General features: G+C 39.5%; 1 protein-coding gene across 1 annotated transcript in view; it reads right to left on the minus strand.

Annotated features, from left to right (window-relative positions):
- The window catches only part of MARCHF11 (membrane associated ring-CH-type finger 11), a 29,539-nt gene extending 8,194 nt beyond the window's left edge, over positions 1 to 21,345 (minus strand). The window contains exons 1-2 of the mRNA XM_054059093.1: positions 20,771 to 21,345; positions 19,210 to 19,365 (exon numbers count right to left, since the gene is read on the minus strand). Of these exons, the coding sequence (XP_053915068.1) occupies positions 19,210 to 19,365; positions 20,771 to 21,073 (459 nt within the window). The 5' untranslated portion in view covers positions 21,074 to 21,345. The remainder of the gene's footprint in view (positions 1 to 19,209; positions 19,366 to 20,770) is intronic.
- Positions 21,346 to 21,729: the final 384 nt, after the last annotated feature.

The following is a 21,729-nucleotide window of genomic DNA, read 5'->3' on the forward strand; positions in this document are numbered from 1 at the left end:
TGTGAACGTCAGAAGTGTTAACAGTTTTGTTTCTGTTTTGAATACATAGGCAAAACAAGTTCTAGTCTTAGGAATGGAACTCAGCCTTTCATATTTGTAGGCCAATAAAGAGAATAAAAAAATACAATCTTAAGTATGTTTTATGTTAGTTTGACAAGTTGAAAGTGACAAGTTTCCTTTCCACTCAGCCCCCCTCAAGTCTGAAGCCACTTTCTGCTTTCCTGCTGCTCATCAAAGAAGTTCCAGGCTATCTCCAGACATACCAAGGAAGCGGGGTTAAGCATTGTTAACATTGCAAGGAGAAACCTGCAGCCTAGTATTGAAGAAACCTGAATATTCAGGAGGAGCCCTGAATATAGGTAGCATGAAGATTCCTTTTTGGTGCACCTCAATTGTGCCTGCCTTTCCAGGGAAGGCTGTATCCTCTGTATGCGAGGTGACTCATTTACGGTGTAACAACATTTAAAGATAAGAGTATGCTTACTGAATTCTGTCAGGATAAGAACAGAAATAAAAATCTCTTAAAACCAAAAGTCACAAAACCAAAACACAGCATAAGGGAAAAAGCATTCTAGGTTACCTCACATATACGGTCTTTCTTGACCATAATTCTCTAAACTAGCTTGACAGACTCCCCACTCCAGCCCCATCACCTATGTCAGAGCTAGGATGCAGACTTTGTACACTGCCATCTTTCCTGTTCCTAACTTTGAACATACCTAACCTCCTTATATAAGTAGAGAAAGAACTACTGAATTAACGACTCTTATTACCTGTGTTCCCATCTGGCAACAGTTATTCCTTTGTACTGTTACTTTATGAAAGCTTTCTCTTTTTACCAGCAGCTGGGTACCAAGTAATGTGTAATCATAGGATGCTAGAATAATTCAGGTGGCAAGGGACTGTAGGAGATCTCTAGTTCAACTTTCTGCTCAAATCAGGGTCAGTGATGAGATCAAACCAGGTTGCTCAGTCTTTCACTCAATAACACCTTGAAAACCTCCAAGCATGGAGACTCTTCAGCTTCTCTGGGCAACCTGTTCCAAAGCTGACTGTTGTCAGGTTGAAGAATGTTTTTCTTATGTCCAGGCTGACTCTCTTTTGTGCCAATTTAAGCTCTTTTCCTCCTATCAAGTACCACTGTAAAGAGCCTGGGTGAGCAATGTGGTCCTCTGCCCCTTTCTTCTCTTTCATTTTTTTCCATTAACTTTTCTACTGTTGCCTGCCTCATTTGTACATCTGTTGCTGCATGCCTTCTCTTGTTGCAGCATTCTGAATATAATAGCACAAAAAGATAGCTGTGTAACGATTTTTAAATTGTCTATCATGAAATGCTATCCTATTGTAAGGAATTTATTAAACTCAAACTAGCTATTTCATTGAACTTCAGGTTTTGGAATGGGTCTATTCATATTAAATAATACCTTTTTTAGGGTAAAGCATCTATGGATGCTCATTTCCTTTGTTAGAATTTTTTAATAAGGTCAAGGAAGGTCACGAACAAGTAACGCATGATAGAATGGTGTGAGCTTCTCATGAGTCAGATATTACTTGTATAAAGGATTTAAATGTCAGGACTGAAATTCATCAAACTCTCTTTAGAAACTATAGGGATATGTTCTACATTTTTTTTTTCTCATTTCTCAGCTGAAGCCACAGCGTGACTTGGCAGAAAACTGTCAAAAATACTATTGGTTATGTACCTCTTTCTATCTTCTTTCATTATCAGTGTGAGAGAGACCTATAATAAATTTGTTAGGAATTCCTGAAATCCAAGTACATTTACATGAGGTAAAGTTTTAACCGTCACAAAATAGTAAACTGTCAAATTCATAGAGGAAGCTGGCAATAAATTGAAAAACCTGTTATATCACTGAAATAAACAGCAGAACTTTCATAGTGCAATTCAGCAATGCAGAAGTTCCTAAACACACTTCAGCTTATTTAGATTTTCTTTTTTTTTTTTAAATTTAGATTATTCATAATTATCCTGCAAACATAGCACTGAACATAAGGAAAAGTAGTCCAGACATTTGGGATAAGTAATGTAGCATGCAGTCTAGATATAAAGCCCATCTCTTATTCTAGTGTTGCCTGACAACCAGTTTCTATTCCTATCTCCCACTCCCAACCAGACTAAGCATTCCTATCATCTTTTTTCTACCTCATGAGGGCTTTTGTTGGCTTAACCAAGCTTCTTCTTTCTAGAAAAGCTTGACCTTGAAAAGTCTAAGAAACACAAATATAATCCACAACACTTTCTAGCATTTTCTCAAGAATGGAGCCTAGTTATTTTGCTATTATCCTGACCACGTGAATTATCTGTCAAGAATGCAAGCAACTGATTTTTTCAACTTCAATACATTCACTAATTCCAAGGATTCAGCATGTTAGCGTGCTACCACCCAGGAAGGGCAGCCACCCCAGTTACTGGGTAAATGCTCCAGCATTACGGAGATTTTCGTTCCTAACTCCTTTGCCTTTAAAAATCAAAGAACAGCTACAAAACAAAACCCACCAAACAAAACAACCAAAAACGCCAAAAGGGTGTTGGATGTTTTCTTCTGTTGCTCATCTACTTTGACCTTTGCAGTATTCACTGCCTTTCTTCTACAAAAGAAACTAGTCTTCCACCTTCCTCAATATGAAGGTCAGCAGTAACAAAGCAATTTAAACATTTAAGGAAACTTACTTTCCTATTAGTGTAATCTGTATGTCACAGTAATTGATGAGATCCCACAGTAGATAGTGAATGATTGTATGAGTAAATGGAAGGCATTCGAGAGCCCCAGAGAGTTTTATGCAAACTTGCTAACTAACCTCGTAGTGCTAGGCAGTGTGCCATAAGAATACAATACCCCACCCTAAGAGTGATAGAGTGGGAAGGGTTGGTATTAAGCTCTAACATGTGATCAGTTTGGGGACCCTAGTTTTTCTCTATGTCCCTCTGTAGTGCTAATAACAACAAGACTCTGGATGTTTACCTCACCTGAAATCTCCCCCTCCTTGCCCCCCCTCCAAACAGTTTTGATTCAGAACAGTCTGAGATTGCCTCTTGGGAAATGAATGTCTCGATTTTTTTCCTGTAAGTTTTACTGAGTTTGTGTACAAATTATAAAAAGCAAACAGAACTTACTGAGACAGGCACACTTCTTCATATGAGGGAAGTGTTCTGTAGTTATGATGTCATTCGCACGCAAATAAGTTTGGAAGGTTCAGTCCTTTACCAAGCCATGGACAGTATTAGATATTAGGCAATGAGAAGACCTACATAGGACTGTATTGTCTGGTGGCTTTGCATTTCATAGCAAGGCTTGTGAAGAGGAACTAGAGTTATGGTCATACTGCTTTTTTTGACTTGAAGCCTTACTCACAGCATAGCTAATATGTGCGAGTATACACTCTGATAGACACCCAGGAACACAAGACTCGTTTTTCTATGAGTAGGATTCTTTTTATACTACCAAAAGCCAGTTAAACTTTGTTTGATTTCTCACAATCATTTACATTATTGCATGCCCTGTTACATGTTGTCATAATCACTTTACCTTTTAATGGCAAACTAACAGCTTACAATAGAGACGTCACAAAAATTACACAGTAAAAATAATTCAATATTTAATATTAAGAAATTACATTTAGAATTTAACAGACTAAATTATTTAACATTCCATATTGAATGATCTCATTTATTAGTGTGTCATAATTTAAATCTGTAATTTCCATAAAAATGTTTCTTCTCATTTTCTCCATGTAACTTGTCTCACAAGTCTTAATTGCTTATGATTATAAATTATATTATGACTTCCTAATTTGTTTTTGGCATTTGATGACTATATATTCCAGATTCAGTAACAGCTCTTTTGGCTAAGTATTTTGCCGAGTTAGAAATGATCTACCCAACCTTCTAGTGTTAACTTCTGAAAAGTACATGACCCTGAAAAATAAATATGAGAAAGATTAACATTTTTGGTTAAAAATAGGAATGAAAAGAAAAATTAAACTATTTTCTCTTTAGATAATTATAATGATACTGTGAGCAATTTTGCAAAGACAGATTCATTAAAAACCTCATTTAAATTTCTATGAAGTAGGATCCTCTTTCATATTCTTTCCCATAATATCTCTAGTGTTATGGTGTGCCATGACATCCCTATTGCCCATGAAAAGAACACATTTTAACATAAAATGATGATGAAATCTTCCTTTGAAAATATAAACAAAATACAATGCATGCTTTTGATTTTAATGTAATACTATCTGTCCCTTGAAATCTTCCTACACTTTTACTCTTCTGACACTTCATTATGTTTGGTTCTTTTAATCTTTTATTTACCACTTGTCTTCCTTTCATGATTCATTTGGGAGTCTAATAGATTAATGGTACACTACAGTTCCAATGATGCTGACCCCAGAAACATTGCTCCTCTTCTCTTCGAAGGGCTCTGTCAAGCAGAAAGACTGCATAATTTCTGATTTTTTGAGGCTGAGACTTCTAGAAGTTGAAAGAAACACATTGCCTTTACGGACTAGTTGTTACTACAGTTATATTCATGTCCTTATTCAATAGTCAAAGATCTGTCATCTTTGAAATAAATGGATATTAACTTGGCTTTTTTAATGGTGCCCTGTAAAAGATTGATTATTATAAAATATATGGCAGATAAATTATCTAAAAGGTACCGAGACTGTGCATATTCTTAGCATACATTACGTTAAAACTCTCTGCAAGGAAACTACAGGATTTCCTGCATCCCTAACAAAGAACACAGTTAATTCCTTATGGCTCCACAAATGTGTATCTTTTTCAACTTCTGTAGTTTGTAATCCACAAAAATTCCTCACACAAAAGAACTGTTGGAGGTTACCTCACTCTGTTTTCTCAGAAACACAGCTTATTATGGACACTGCCAGCTGAAGCCTTTCATTTCCTCTACTCATTCTGTAATGCATATTTTATGTAAAAGTAACCAAAAATAGCTGGCAGTGTAATCATAATGAAATCAACGTGAAGATGTATCAATCATATGACTTCAAAATTTTTTTGTTAGCTTGTTCTAATTTCTCTGATTGCTAGAATCAGACAGCTCTGACAAAAAAAAGTTCTTTCCAACTGTCATTCACTATAAATAATAGGATTTTCAATCTGTGTACATATGAACAAAACTCTTGCAGAAGCAAAAGAACGCAAGTGTTTTTGAAATGCCCATTCCTTACTTTATCTTGTTGGTAGTCTAGATGAGTAGATAATTAAGTTTTCTATCATGTTTTGTAGTAAGCACACATTGACTACATGATTTAATAAGCAGTGATATTGTTAACTTACTGATCAGTCTGCATAGAAAATGCCTAGTTTTGAGTATATATATACACACACAATTGAAATGTCATTTTTGGCTATAGGCTTCTATTTTTATGTCTTTTTTAAAAAAATAATCAGTGCCACAAACATTGCAGTTCAGAATTAATGCTTACCTATTCTGATAAATCATTAACACATAGAGAGCTATAGTCATAATGCCCCTTATCTTTTCAAGTATCAGAGAGCTCATGAATTCAAACAGTTTGGCTTGTATACAACTTCTCAGTCTGTGTGGAGGGGTGTACCAATATTTTACTTGGGACAGTCTGAAAGTATAACATTTACTGTGGAGACACTGTCCATCTGTGCATCCCACAAGCAATTAATTTGACAGTACTTGGAAGTATTTGCTTACCATATATACATGACAGACCAGAACAACTACATCTACAGTGGATGCATCTTGGATTTCTGAGTGCCCAGAATCCTGGACATCTTGAGCAACATACAAAATCTTCACATTGTACTGCATTCGCCTTTCAAAATCTTACTATTTATTAAGCAGAATAGTTCAATATTTTATTTTATGATTTTAAAAACTATGCTAGAATCAAGCTCTGAGACCATAAGCAGAGCTGTGATGAAAACTGTATTACTCTTACAGTAATTAAACTCTCAGAAATTATTAGTAATTAACTTTCACTGCTGGCCAAAACATAAAAGGAATTAGGCAGGACTGCAGGACTATCTGACCATTTTCACTCTTGTAGAGACAGGAGGTGGTTATTTAGTTTTAACAGTACATGGAGGTGAACTCCCTCTCCGTTTTAAGGCATTCAGAATTTCTGGAAACACCAACTCCTGTTTATTAAAATAAGGATATTAATCCTGTGTGTTAACCCTCCTGTCTATTAAAATAAAGGTTTTAATTTTATTCAGTCTCAAAAGAAGGGCTAGCTGCATACCTGAAGCATGACTCACTCCACAATAACCAATATAGTATTCTCAATACCTAAAAGTATATGAAACAAAAATATGAAATTTGCCAAATGTTCAATTTGTACCAAGTAGCATTTTTTTCTAATTCCTGATTTCTGCTTTTCATCAAGAATTGCTTGTCAATCTACCAGGATCAAAGTCTGCCCCAAAAATATATATCAGAATACTTAAAACCCATGGTGTGTTGTAGAGAACTGTGAGAAATGTGTAAGATTAAAGTGAATTATCCTCAAGTCAGGTTTTAACTCATATGAGATTCTAACCAATTTTTAGCTTAGTGGCTTAGTTTGTCAGTATTTTGAACATTCCATGGACATGTGTATATTGGGTCAAAGCCAGTCAATGAAAATTACCAGTCTAGGTGAATAACTGCTATTCCTGCTGTAAAGCAGGCAATATTCTGTTTCTGTTACAGTCTTATTGGAAACTGAGTTTCATTGCACTTTAGCTGTGGTCTTGATAGCATTATCTGAAAACGAAATATGAATGAATGGAAGAAATGAAAGCCTACCATGGTTGTTGCACTCTCTGCTACTTAACCTGCAAAATTAAACTGAAAAAATGGCTCAAGCATAGGCTGTCATTTAACAGATAAGTCCCCATCCCTGAAAGAACACTGAGAACAAACATTTATTCTAATTAAGTAAGTCTCAGCAATATTACAAACTACTTGTGAGAAGGAGGTGTTAACAATTTTCATGCCGTCTAGTTACTTAGGAGGCTTAACCACGTTTTGCCTATACAACTCTGTACTTCTCTTCGGATACCAACAAACAGTGTCGAAAAGGGTTCTGGTGTTGCTTTTTCCTTCTCTCCTGGGAAATGAACTGTTTGTAAATTCTAGCTAAAACTGTTGAATATTTTCAACTGAAAAAAAAATATGCTGAGTATAAGGCTATGACTGTGCAGCTTATCGGGATATTAGTGCATTTGCCAAAGATATGTAAAAAATTACTCAGCACAGGGGAACAGTACAAGCCTCTTCTGACCTGACCTCAAGTCAGTATACAGAGGGATCATCTGTTCATGATCATTTCTGTTGAGGTCTTGTTGTTTATCTTATTGAAAATATTCAAGTATTAATCCTAGTTCATTTACTGAAATTCACATTTCATCTGACACTTGGACTTCCCAAAAGTGTTAGCTATTCTTTCTTTGTCTTTTTGACTCTATGATTAATTAGATAATTTTTATAACCCATACAAAAGGAAATATAGAGGGTTTATCTGAGAATATTCTACACTGTAATTGTTGGTGCATTCTTTGGTGGGAGACCTTGACTCAAACCCATTGTTAATTTTTACAATTCCACTTCCAAAGGCACTATTTAATAACTAAGATTTGCTTGGTATTCAGGATATTCAATAGTAGAACTCCTCCAAAGTAATATTGGAACACTTCCAGTTCCCATACAACACATAGATGTTCATTGAACCGAAGAGAAAGCAAATGCAATTGATTATTCATGTCAACTCCATAGAGATGAGTAGGAATATGACTTCAGTATGGTACAAAGCATCAGGAACTATTTCTGAAACTGACCTCTTTCAGTGGGTTCTGAACGCTGAAAAACAGGCCATGTAAAGACCTTTCCTGGAAAAGAACCATATAGATGATGTGAAGGTGGAAGAAATGCCATATATGTGGAGTTTTAAAGTTCAAAGTTGCCAGTTTGAACTTTATGGAAGTTTATGGAAAGAAAACTGAAAGATGACTCTTCTAAAGCATTTAAGTACTGCAAAAGTGTTACTGTCTTTTTCTGGTCCAGGCACAACACAAAATGATGGTTAGATGATGGAGGCAAAGAAGGTAGATGCACAAACAAATTCAACCAGATAAGCACAGTTAAGAAGCTGTAAAGCATCAATGGCCAACATTTTGTTTGAAATACACAGTCTTTACTGCTTTCCACTATCTGTATCTTGGCAGCTTAGGAATCCAAAGACATGCAATCAAGTAGTGCATCATCGTCTATTACCACTGGATTCCCCTGCATCCTGCAGCAAAATTATTCACAGTTGAGCATCTGTGACTCCAGAATAGTTAAGGCATAAAACAACTCCATACCCTGGATTAGGCACAGGATCTGAAAGAAACACCTCCACTGCCCAGTCTTCTTCCTGTTGCTATATGGCAGTGATGTTTTTCAGCACTGAAAGGTACAATCTCACAAGAAAACAACTAAGGAAAAAAATTGGTCTCTGGTGTTCCTAGCTATGAGCAAAAACTAATTCACGGAATGGGATCAGAATTTTCATGTGAAAATCTGGAGGATGCACAACGTGAGGGAAGAGACAATCCTGATTTCATGTGCTTCTTTGTAAGATATAAATAAAAAGTAAACTGCACATGTTGAGGGCAACAAAAAGAGTAGAGAAATATATCCTGAATTCAGAGGTAAGGTTGTTGCCTTGTCTAATCCCTAAGCAAGATTATGTATATCTTGGGCAAAGGTTAAAAGGTAGGAATACCAAGGTATTATCTACTAGTATGTAATCATTATGAAGACAATGCTGGTCCTGGCTTGTACGAACTCTGGCAGGGCCTGCTGTGAAAGCCAATTGGAATTTAATGTATTAGACTGACAAGGTAATCAAATAAATTAACAACAAATCTTCACTTGAAGACAATTTAGTCATAATTATAACATTTTAGACTGTGCAAATGAATATGGTGAGTAACATACTGCTTGAAAACTTGGCTTCCTAGAAGAGTTAAATTATTTATTTTTTATAATTGTTTTATACATGACGTATTATGTATAATAATTAAAATGGAAGGAAGAAATGTATTATTTCTCCAGTCAGGAACTGGGAAAGAGTGGACAGCCTCAGTGCTGAAGAAGAAAGGCTGGTAATTTTTTTGTGAATATTAAAAATTTCCAACAGAAGAACAGCTTTTAGAACATCACTTTTGGATGCCAGCTGCTTATGCTCCACTGAAGTGAAGCAGCGCAGGCTCTTAGCCCACACATTAACCAACTCCAGGGGTGGAATTCTCTAGCAGACAGCTAAGCAGCTGCTACTTTGGATCCAGAACACCCTGTAGAGCTGCTGAGTGCCACAGACAGAGCAGTAGGATCATGGTCTTCCAGCACACAGAGAAATTTTCAAGAAGGTGCTTTAATTCAGTAATCAAAATGAACATCAGGGATGCAAAATCATCACCCCTTTAGAGCAATGAAAATTCCCGCATCAAATTAAGTTAGTAAATAAAGTTATTTAACTTTTTAAAGTAATTTTCTTCTTCATATCATAAAAAATATCCTACAAGATCCTCTTTCCAGTTAAGGGGGACTAGAGAAAAGATGGGGAGGAACTCTTTATCAGTGAGTGTAGTGATAGAATGAGGGCTAATGGTTTTCAGCTGAAAAACAGCAGATTTAGATCGGCTATTACGAAGATATTGTATGTTGTAAGGATGGTGAGACACTGGAACAGGTTGCCCACAGAAGTCATGGATTTCTCATCCCTGGAGGTGTTCAAGGCCAGGTTGGATGAGGCTTTTAGCAACCTGATCTAGAGGAAGGTATCACTGCCTGTGGCAGGGGGGTTAGAACTAAATGATCTTTAATGTCCCTCCTAACCCAAACGATTCTATGATTCTGTGATTCTACGATTCCCCTGAAGTGGATGGAACTGGGCCTTAATTACCAGAGCTAAAAGGACAGTGTAACTCCAGCTCAAGCAGGTCTCCATCACAAGAATTTTTTCCAGACTTCTGTCATGATACTGGAAAAAGAGTAGTCAGCATTGAAATAGTTACAAATTTGACTTCATTTGACCATAGCCAAGGCTCACATTGTTAGGGATTCATAGGTCAGAGGCAGCAATGGTTCAGTACTTAGACAACCTGTCCAATTCACTCAGCGAAGTTAGAGAGAGATGAAAGAGAAGAAGAGTGTGACACTGGGACAAATACACAGCTTCTTATTCAGATTTCAGATATGCTAATTCAGGGTCAGAGGACACAGCACAGCGGAAGTACTAGATGATTTTTAAGTAAATTGACTTGAGGCCTGTACCTCTGAAACCAAAGTAGAAAAGCACCTTTTTGAGGTTATCATGAGGACCTGAAGCATGAATGTTGTACAATGAAGACAAAGATTCACATGCGTAACATGATAAACAGCAAGATATCTGACAGTAACTTTGAACTACTTTCTCTTCTGACACAGTTTAGGCTAGAAGATTGAAGTTCTTAGGTCTTGTAGGTCCTAATTGCTGTGGCTAGGTTCACAGCAATTCTATCAGCGAGATCTACAAAAGCATGAGGAAAAGGCCCAAAAATAAGTTTCTAAAATCCCCACAGCCACAAACTCTTCACAGTGAATGCACAGGTTTTCCACAAATTTCTAAACACATTCAAAGATGTGGTAACTGTACCAGCTCTCAGTGGAGAACTTCTGATGTAGACACATCTTCCTAGAACAACCATCAATTTCACATACTTTCTAGATCTTTCACCGAAGAATACAGGAAAGAACAGATAGGCTGAAGTAGAGGATTTTGAAATCCCCAAGATGTGTTTGATGGTTCCTCTCCTTATACTGAGTAGCGGATAATATGCAGATCTTTCCCTTAAGTTTGGCAGATATCAGAAGGCATCAGTAATTCACCAAATTACTATTTGTTGTAAGCATCCAGAATGCAATGAGATGACACACAATACTCTGTAAATGCTGCTTGAGGAGAAAGTGACCTTTTTTATTAGGTCTTCAGAGGATTTTAAGTCACAATTGTACATTTAAATACAGGCAACGTGTACTTTTTGGAAGGTGACATCATATGACTAGAGCTTCTGATGGTGTAAGACTCCTATATTCTACTTGTGTTATTCTGATGTGAACCAGTGAGCTCACATCAGCTGTTTTGTCAATTCCTTTGAGTAAAGTATGTCATATTTCTTTCCTCCTGTGGAACAGCAGCCCTGAAACTGAGATGAAGAATTTAGCCATCCAAGGAGGAACACAATGTGCTGGGAGTAACCACAAGTTAAAGTAGACTGTAAATTGCAGATTGCTCAGATAATAGCATAGATATATATGTAAAGCATTCCATTAAGAAGCAGACTTTCTGTTCTTGCTTGGTTAGCAGAGGGAGCCTCCTTAACATGGAAGAAGAGAAGGCATACTGAAGTTTACTCTCATTTTCTACAGATACGGTTTCCTGGATGTAATGTTTATGGAATTTGCCTTTTTCAAGATCCTTGTAGTGTTTGGAATAATCTTCTTCTAGTGTTAGTAGATACAAATGAAGCTACAAAGTCTTTAATCTTGGTGGTAAGTTTCATAACTTTCTGAAAATTATAAGGATTTTTTTTAATTATATTTGTTGCTTGAGAATAAAGCCCCGCAAGAAAAAAATGAGCCTTCACTCAGGAAAAACCTTCATCCAATAATATAGTTCATGTGGGTATCACCATGTGCCCCTCTATTCCGCTCTTGTGAGACCTCATCTGGAATACTGTGTCCAGTTCTGGAATCCTCAACATAAGAAGGATATGGAACTGTTGGAACGGGTCCAGAGGAGGGCTAAAAAAATGATCAGAGGGCTGGAGCACCTCCCATATGAGGACAGGTTGAGAGAGTTGGGGTTCAGCCTGGTGAAGAGAGGAGGCTCTGCGGAGACCTTATAGCGACCTTGCAATACCTAAAGGGGGCCTACAGGAAAGCTCAGGAAGGGCTGTTTACAAAGTCTTGCAGTGATAGGGCTAGGGGCAATGGGTATAAATTGGGGAGGGGCAGATTTAGACCAGACATAAGGAAGAATTTCTTCACTATGAGGGTGGTGAGGCACTGGCATAGATTGCCCAGCGAAGTTGTGGATGCCCCATCCCTGGAGTTGTCCAAGGCCAGGTTGGATGGGGCCTTGGGCAGCCTGATGTAGTGGGATGTGTCCGTGCCCATGGCAGGGGGGTTGGAACTGTATGATCTTTAAGGTCCCTTCCAACCCAAACTATTCTATGATTCTATGATTAATATGATGTATTCCTGTACTGAGAATATTCTTTTCACAGAAATGGAAAAGTTTAATACTGCCGTGGAAGGAGGACACTGCCAGAAAAATATGCAAAAATATAGGGAGAGTGCTGGGGGAAATAAAAGGAAAGGAAACAGGGTGTGGCTAAAACTGGAATACTCATTCTCCTTTGGCTTTACTGAAATGTAAACAAAAGTAACAAGTAGACAGAATGCTGAAACAAAGGAGATAAAAAGGAAAGATGAAATAAATTAAAACAAAAAAACAAAGAACCCTATGGAAAAAGAGTCATGCAAGCAAAACTCATAATGTAAAAAGATTGCACTGACTGAAGACGAGTACTTCAAAAGAAGTGAGGTCAAATTTTTCTTTCTGTTGCAGTACTGGCATGAAAGGAGGCAGACACTGTTCTCTGCACACTGCTCATGCAATAAGAAAGAGTCTTTATTCTCAATACCAAGCATTCAATTTGAATCTATGCATGGGACAAAAACGCAAAAAAATGTAAGTGCAATAGATTGAAAAGCTGTCTCTCCAGCTGCACAATTTAAGAAAGGAGTAAGTTAGCATGACTCGCAGTCCTGTAGATGAAGCAGTGAAGACTTCAGTGCAAACTGGCCAATATTCAAAATGAGGAAGCGTTAAAAGAAAGTTTCTAAATTAATTAAATAAAGACAACCTTCATCGACAAATTTCAGGTCAGAAGATCAAGATAGTGGGAAAATATCCAAATAAACAGGCAAAAAAAATATTACAAAAAGCTGTATCTCTAAGGTTCCTCAATGCATGCCTCACACCATATCTAAAGCCTTGCATTGTTTACTTAAATATCCTAAGCATTTTAAATGGCAGAAACTATGTATATGTAGTATATGTACAATTCACAGTTTACACCATACTAACTGTTGTTTCATACCAGGCAGTCAAACTGCCCTGAGTATAATTTGCACATTTCACAAAACAAAACAAGAAAACAATTGTTTTTTTCAATAGTCTACAGGAAATAAAAGAGAAAGGTATGAGGGGCGTACCTTTAATGCTTTTTTTTTAAAAAAAACAAGCTCTCTACAGGAACTCAGTTACCTCAGTATACATTTTAGAAGTGCAACAGAGAACACAAGAGACCTAGTTTAAAATCACTGTTCATATGACAGTATAAAATCATTCTTTACGCTTAATCACCCTTTCTTTGACTAATCTGTCTTTCACTGATAATCCCCTATTTTAAATAAACAGATGTGAGCACCAGTGTGGCCTGTCTAGCTCATGCTGTGTCTGATGCTCTGGAATAACAGATTTCCTGAGTTCTATCAGCTGAGATGCCAACTTTTACCAAATGTTCCACCTAGCAAAGCGTGAACGCACAGAATCTGGAAAGCAGATCTCAGGTGTTCGCTGGTGGCACTCCGACCATTGTAGCAAAATCCCAAATATTAACTACCTAAACCTATTAACCTCCTAAATCATCTCTTCAATCTTCATCCATTCTAGTAAGCAAGAAAGCATAATTGTTGCCATACAACATTAAAATCCTCATTAGATTAGGAATATCCATGTTTTTGAACCAAATCATAGGTCTGAAATATTTGATTTCCAGTTTTTGGCAGTTCTGACCCAAGTCTGCCCCCCTATTTCCTCACTCTCAGTTCTTCCACAGGACTGAAACAAAATCAATCTCCTTCCCCTCTTTCAAGCTTCTATTTTCTGTGCAGTTAACCGCCTTCTATTTGGTCCTTCCAATCTCAATTCTTAATTCACTTTATAATCTCTCACGCTCCTCCTTGATGGCTTCAGCTCCCACGTTGATGACCACTCTGGCCTCTTAGACGAATATCATCTCTCCTCATTGGACTAACAAATGTGGTTCAGCGTTCATAGTCAACAAACCCATACATTGCAATTTATTGCTTTGACTAGCTTTTCACCTAGGTCTGTATCTAGTTTTCTGTTATTAGATCTTCTTTATTCCTACCAAACTATCACTGTGATATCACTGTTACAGAATCAGTTAATCTGTTCATATACTATTCTTCATTGTTTTGTGACGTTTGGATCATTGATATTTATGGTTCCTCTATCCCCTGTTGCATCTGACCTGTCATTACTTACCAATTCTCTCCCTCCTACTACAAAGTTTCTATAGTTTTGTTCCTTCTTTCCACAGTAACATCCTCCTTGCACTCCTTCGGCTCTATATGCTAACAGCCACATTTTTTGCTCCTAGAATGACAGTAGTGCACCAACAGCCTGCTCACGTGCTCCACAACAAATTTCTGCTCTCATCTGAATTGCTCACCAAATATATTTCTCAGTTTTAATTGACTTTTGTCTCCAGACTTTTTTGCTATCTTTATTTTCCAGCTATTCCTCTCCTTGTCTGCTGTGTGCATTAGTTACAAGAAAACAAAGAAAAGACAATACAACCTGAAATTCATTATCCTTTGAGCATTTTTGCCCTGTTTACTTCTATTTTTGCAATTCTGTCCTTTCTGTTCATGGTGAAATTTTTACTGTCCTCTCTTCTTCTGTAATCTGTCTACTTTGCACCAGTGACATCATTTTATCCTTCTTCCTAGTCCACCTGCTTACCGCAGTTCTCTTTTTCAGTCTCTCTTTCACCTTCAGACCCTTCTCGGAAATGTGAGGACATGCAGAGGAAATGTGTTTTGCCTTTTCCACCACAGAAAACAACCTGGCAACTTTGACACCACTGGCCTCTCCAACAGCTCTGCTATGCTTCCCTTCCTAAACTCTTTAAGCACACCACTTAGTAATGGCAATTGCCACCTTCATCCAGTGCGTGTCACAGAAATTACTCAGAGTGTATCAGATCAAAAGGTCAATATAGTCTAGTAATTTCTTCCTAGAAGTGGCCAAAGGTAGGCACCTAGGAAAAAAAAGCAGCATGAGAAGTACAACTACTATATCTATACTGATGACTGACAGACCTACTTTTCTGTTTCAGACTTTTCTCTCCTGTCAAAACCAAAATTTCTGTTCCTACCATCTTTAGCATGGATCTTACCATATATTTAAGTTCATTAAAATCTCTGGTATTTTCATGTCTCAACCTTCCTCAAACAGTATGGATTTGTCCTTCAATCCATGAATCTGTTCTGTAACCCAGGAATTATCTTGAATGTAAATATCTATTTGGATCTTCCTGTTCACAATACTTCTAAAACTTGCAGGTGTTTTCTGTGTAGCATATCTAACAATGTTCACATATGGAAAATTAATCTCATTATCACTTTCTGTCTCAATTACTGTAACACAGCTGAACTCATGAGCTTTTAAGCTTGTGACAAATACAATATTCTCAGTAATCACAAGACTGCTTCAAATATAATTTTTTTAGTGCACTACTTTTGACCATGTTACCACCCTTCTTTCTCTGCTATGTTAGTTCCTATGTTCCCCATCACATGAATATCAAAAAGACTTGACTTCATTTCTAAAGTCCTTCCAGGCTTTTACTGACACATTAATGACCTTGTAATGACTACTCAGACATTGACAGTCACCTCTGTTCAGTTCATAATATCTATCTCAGCCAAGTATTTTATTTTTCTAACAGCCCTTCTATATTGTCTTCATATTCAAAGGTTGCCCGCAAAGCTTCATTATTTTCTTTCGAAGAGGCATCTTAAAACTGACCCCATTTGAGTTACCCTAAACTCAATGATAGTTACAAGTGGTTAGTGGACAGAGACCATGGGTTTTATATATCCGCATAGACTTGTCCCTTATCTCCTGTTCAAATTTCTTTGTAAATTATCCAGGATAGGGATAATCCTTTTTGTTCTTTGTGTGTGTTGACATAGTGGAATGTATCCTCCTGGTTCCTCATCAAAGGCAGTGTAACAGCAGCAATGTTAGCAGACTGTTTAGTACATAGTGTAGTTTAAAAAGCACAATTAGAGATTTGAGCCTTCTCCCTCTCCCCTTGTTAGTTATGCTTATAAAAAATAAATACTTTCATCCAGCTGAGCATAGTCATTAGCAGTAACTTTTGCTAAACATTTATTCACATTTTTTTCTGGACATTGGCCTCCATACTGAAGTCTCTGAAGTACTTGATTTTTGCCCTTTTCAATATAACACGCATATACATACATGCAGTCTGCAATAAAGTCTTGTTCATGCTTATATAATTGATGCCAGTTACTTACATGAGAGAGGACTACTCACATTAACTAAACTTGAAAAACTGAATGTGTAATTAATGAAAACTGTTGAACATAGTAATTTTTATACTGAATATCTCAAACATTAATAATCACAATCTAGGCCACTGAAATCCATTGAAATGATGAGCCACATTCCATCTCCAATAACTACATAATTCCTTAGATAATGCTAAGTATAAACATATTTTTAAACTATATTAAGAAATCAGATCTAACAATTCCAAATTTACTTTTTTAAGTAACTGTTTGTTTTGCAGTTTTCCTGATGTCAGAAAACACGTTGAATTACCATGCAGTTAGCTTTTAAATTAGCTATTCTTATATTAAAATTCTATACATTTCCAGAACTGGGTTCTTAGTAGTGAATTAAGTAGTAGTTGAAATACACAAAGTGACACTTCTATTGGAACAGTCACTTACCATAGTAAATTTTGTTCCTTGAATGTACTGCCTCCAAAGAGGCTCCCTTTTGGGATTACTTTCCCTGCCATGAAGCAACAGAAACCACAAAAAATGTTAGCTATTAAATGGAATGTTCACATCTATTCCAATGTTCTGGAAGAAAACATAGAAAATTTTCCTACTTCTTAACTACCTAAGCACTGTTACATTCTGTAAGTACCTGATGTAAAAGTAAACCTGATGAGCTGATGTAGATCTCCATAGACAATTCACTTGATAAAAAGTTATTTTGTTAAATAACATAATTTTTCTCTCTTCTGTTACTAGAATGACAGATTATGCAGATCTAATAAGTAAAAGACTGGTAGAGACAATTCTGAGAACAGAGACTGAGGCAGACTACTAGCCGTAGAGAGCACAGCTCTTGTCTAAATAGTGTGTTTAAAGTAGTGCAAGAAATCTTGCTGGCTTGGGATGTACCCTTAAGTACATTCACTAACTCAATGAAGATGACGTAAACTAAATTGAAATGACCTAATCCTTAAATTTTTACCAAAACTGACTGAAAAGTTACCTTAAAAAAAGGCCTTTATGTAGTAAAGCAAATGATTCAGAACCTTTTCAAAAGCTTAAATCAAGACAACTATTGCTATTATAGTCAAGAATATGGGAGAGGAGTGAGCGCATTTTAAGACAGATCATCCCTATAAAAATACAGGAAAAAAAAAAAAAAAACAACCCAGCAGTTTTGAGAGTTTCTTTTAGATTCTGTAACCATAACAGGGATATTCAGTGTAGCAGAATGAGAAAGGTACTAGGGCTTGATTCTGTTTTCCACAGATACATGTCTAGCGACATTTCAGATGCCTTTTAATATCCTACTTGGCCTCCAGCTGCAGTTCCAAAGTCTCTTATAAATTGTCATGTCTGCTATTCTGTGTATATATTTTGGCTAGCTTGGAACATCACAAACAGTACTACAAGCCTCTTTGCGACAACCATGACATGCCTATGCCCTCAAACAAATATTTTTAGAGACTGCCATTGCAAACTGTTGATAATGATATAACCTTTGCTAGGAAAAGGATGAGATTGGTGGATAGAGAGGAAATAAAGATTTTTAGAAAGTTAAAAAAAGTCAAAAGGATCAAACAGAATCCCATGCCAAACTGCCAGATAAAGTCTATGTAGTAACAGCATCTACCATCTTAATTTCCTGGAGCATTTTACAAATCCATTACTTTTTTTACATCACAAAGGTTCTATCCAGAAAATCTTATCAAAAACTTTCCTTTGTGGACTCATAAAGAAGTACTGTGGCTCTAGAAGTACTTGCACCTAATCTGAAGAACACTTGTAAGCAATTACTCCTGATATGCTACATCCAAGGAATGCTTATCACACTCACACAATTGCCATTGCCATTACCACTACCATCCAAGCATGTCTTTTCTATAAATCTTCAGTGCAACTCAGGAGCAGGAAAATGACCTGAGTGTTCCGACCTTTGAAAGCTCCATCATCTCTGAGTTCATAGGATCAAAAGCAAAAAAAAAGGATACCATTTTCTTACTGAATGCACTCCTCAGACGCATGAAATACAATTTTGAGGATGGAATTTTAAGCCTCCAAAAAATTCTGATATGGAAAGTGGTATTAAGGCTTCGCTAACAGATCTGAAAAAGCTTTGATTTCTCCTCCCCTCTCCAGATCATGCTACCATTATCATATGCTAACTTCCAGTTTCATGTTGTGATGCTGAGAAAAGGGAGTTGTGAAAAATGTTACTGCATATTTCAGCTTCTGAAACAAAAAGAGATTGGTGGACAAAACTTGAAGAGCATTCTGCTACTCTGGATTGTGCCAAGACTGAAAAGTCACCTCCTTTTACTTTTTTACGGTAGACGAACACACAGGCAACAGAAGTTTTCTTTGCATTTCTTCTCTGGACTGCAAGCTTCAAGAATGAATGACAAGCAATATTTGACTGAGTCTTTAACAAATTATAAAGACATGTTTAAAGTGTAGAAAGTGAATCAGGGAGAGCCAAGTTGTTCTGTCATGTCTCAGTATGATATCTAATTACAGAATTTAACAACGTCTGAAAACCATTTCTATGGCAAGCAAAAAGCCTAACATAAAAGAATCAAATGACTGCATGTTTTAATACGTAACTGGTCTTAAAAATTAACTTCAAGTGGGTGCAAGTGCTAACTAGTGAAGCATATGGGCTCTTCTGCTGTATTTTCCTAAAGCCTTGAAATATATCTAAGTATCATTTTGTTTTTAAAAAAGACTGTAAAGACATATGTTCAAAATTAAACAAACAAATTACCTGGCAAGGCTTCTTCATTTTAATTGCTATAACATGGTATCTGTAACAGCAGAGTTCACAGGTCCATGACCCTCTTTCACTTATCCACTTTAACAGGCAAAGCTGATGCGTGTATCGTACTGACCCATCACAGCGGCAAGGATTTAACAATTCACCCTGAAAAGGCAGCACAGAAACATCATTTTTGAAAGGAGTCTTTTACATACAGGTATACTTAATAGCAAAATATTTACAGGTCTGTAATTACCAATGGGTCTCAATTTTAATACTTGAAAAAAATATGTATTTTTTACTATAAATTCTCAAAAATCAAACTGTCTTAAAAGCATCTAGGTACTTCTAATGAGTCAAAACCAAATAACTATCTATGCATGCACGTGTACATATGTGAAACAAGTGAAAGATCATCAGCCACCAAACAACATCAAACACCTCAAATGGCACCAAAAGTGGTTAGATGCATTTCTCCAACAGTTACTTGCAGTCATCACTAGGAAGGAAACAGGTGACGTCACAGAGAGCCATGCTCTTGAATCAGGGTTCTGTGCTTCCCAGCTAGCCAGCTGTCAAGCAGGACCTCAAATAATTTAACTAAACACTTCCCCTAGTAGTTCACATATTTCTACATTATAAAAACTGTCTATTCTGTTCTTTTCTTGAAAAGATTTCTGATTTTTTTTAGCTAACCTAGCAGATAAGCTATAAAATCGTAGTAATGGATCCACCATTGATACTGTGCACAGTAATATAATGACAGAGAATATCCTTGGACCTCTTCTCAACATTACCTGTAAGCCAACACTCTCATTTTAAAGTCTAATAGAAACCTCAGAAATTCATATTGTTTAAAGTCCCCAAGGGGAGAGCGAGCGAGCGTGATGTCAGCAAGCTGCACAGCACCCGAGACAGCCATAGCAAACCTCTGGTTCTTCCTAAAGCTCTGCACCGGCTCAGAATTGCCCCGAGCGTTAGTCACCGCTACCCGGCCCGGCAGCTGAGGCTCGCTGTCCCCGACACCGAGAAGGGGCTGCTCTTGCAGGGTCCAGCGGGCCAGGGGAGGCCGGCCCTGTCCTTGTGCCCCGACGCGGCACCGGGGCAGCGGGGACGGGACTCGGGACGAGCGTTCAGCACCAGTGACAGCGCTCAGCGCTGCTGGCCCTCGCCGGCCCCCGCGGCTGAGGGGTCCGGATGGGTGCGAGGGTCGGCCCGTCCGCGGGGAGACAGGATGGCGGTGCCGAGCTCTGTCCTTGGTACTGAACGCTACGTGCCTCTGGCCGCCGCGGCTGGGGCGTGCGGGTGCGATGGTCGGCCCGTCCACACAGCCTGGCGGCGCCTAGCGCTGTTCTCGGTGCTGAACTCTCCCTGCCGCCGGCCCCCGCGGCTTAGGGTTGCGGATGTGTGTGCGAGGCTCGGCCCGTCCGCGAGGTGCTAGGCTGGCGGCGCCTGGCGCTGTCCCTGGTGCTGAACGCTCCACGCCGCCGTATCCCAAGGCAGGGGGTGTGCGTGCGAGGCTCCGTGGGTCCGCGCCCAGCCGCCCGCCCTCCCTCCTCGCTCTCCTCACCTGCTCGGGGCCCTGGAAGCAGATCTTGCAAATGGGGCCGGCCCCGCCGGGGTGGCTGCCGCTGCCGCTCTCGCTGCTGCACACCGAGTGGGTCTCGGGTTTGTCGCCGCCGCCGGCGGCCCCCGCCTCGGCGCGGCCGCTCTCCGAGTCGCCCCTCCGGCCCTCGCCGGAGCTGCTGCTCTCTGCTTCCTCTGCGCCGTCCCCGCTTGCCTCCCCGGCTCCGGCCGGCAGCTCCAGCGGGGCGGCGGGGTCTCGCTGCGGCTCCCCGGCAGGGAGGACGACGCTCCCCGCACCGCAGCTCATGCCCGCGCCGGGCCGGGGCACCCGCTCACCCCAAAGGGACGGATCGCGTACGGGGCGAGGGGGGAAGGGGGCGGGGGAGTCGGGCGGCGAGTTCGCCTTTCTCGCCACCAGCCGCCGGGAAGGTGACCCGGCGTGGCTGCCTGCCTCCCTGCCTCCCTCGGCCGAGCTCTGCCAACCGTGCCCGGAGCCGCGCCGGCAGCGCGTGCGAGCGAGCGAGCGTGTGGGTTGGGTGTGTGGGGCTGGAGGGAACCGCGTGGGGTCCGGCCGCCCCCGAGCGGCCGGCAGAGAGCGAGCGGGGCCGGGGGGCGGCGGCCGCACGAGGCAGGCAGCGCCGCCGACCCGCCTCCCCCGCACCGGCGCCGTCGGAGCCGTCACACACACACAGAGCCGGGAGGAGAAGCCCTTCCCCTCCAGCCGGACGCCAGAGTGGCGGCTGCCCTCCCAGGCCCAGCCCGCACTGCCCCGGGGGAAGCGCCGCCGTCCCCCGCTACCCCCTCCCCGGCCCTTGGGTCTGTCCCCAGCCGGGAGTGCGGGCAGGTTGTTTCCCTGTCCTCGGCTGTGCCCGTATCCTGATCCCACCCAGAGCACCCCGCGGGGACCCGAGCCTCTAAGGAACGCTTACTGATCCTTTTACTTTATTGGGGTTTTCGTTGCAA

This window comes from Cuculus canorus, chromosome 2 (genome assembly GCF_017976375.1).
Source record: "Cuculus canorus isolate bCucCan1 chromosome 2, bCucCan1.pri, whole genome shotgun sequence".
Taxonomy (NCBI): domain Eukaryota; kingdom Metazoa; phylum Chordata; class Aves; order Cuculiformes; family Cuculidae; genus Cuculus; species Cuculus canorus.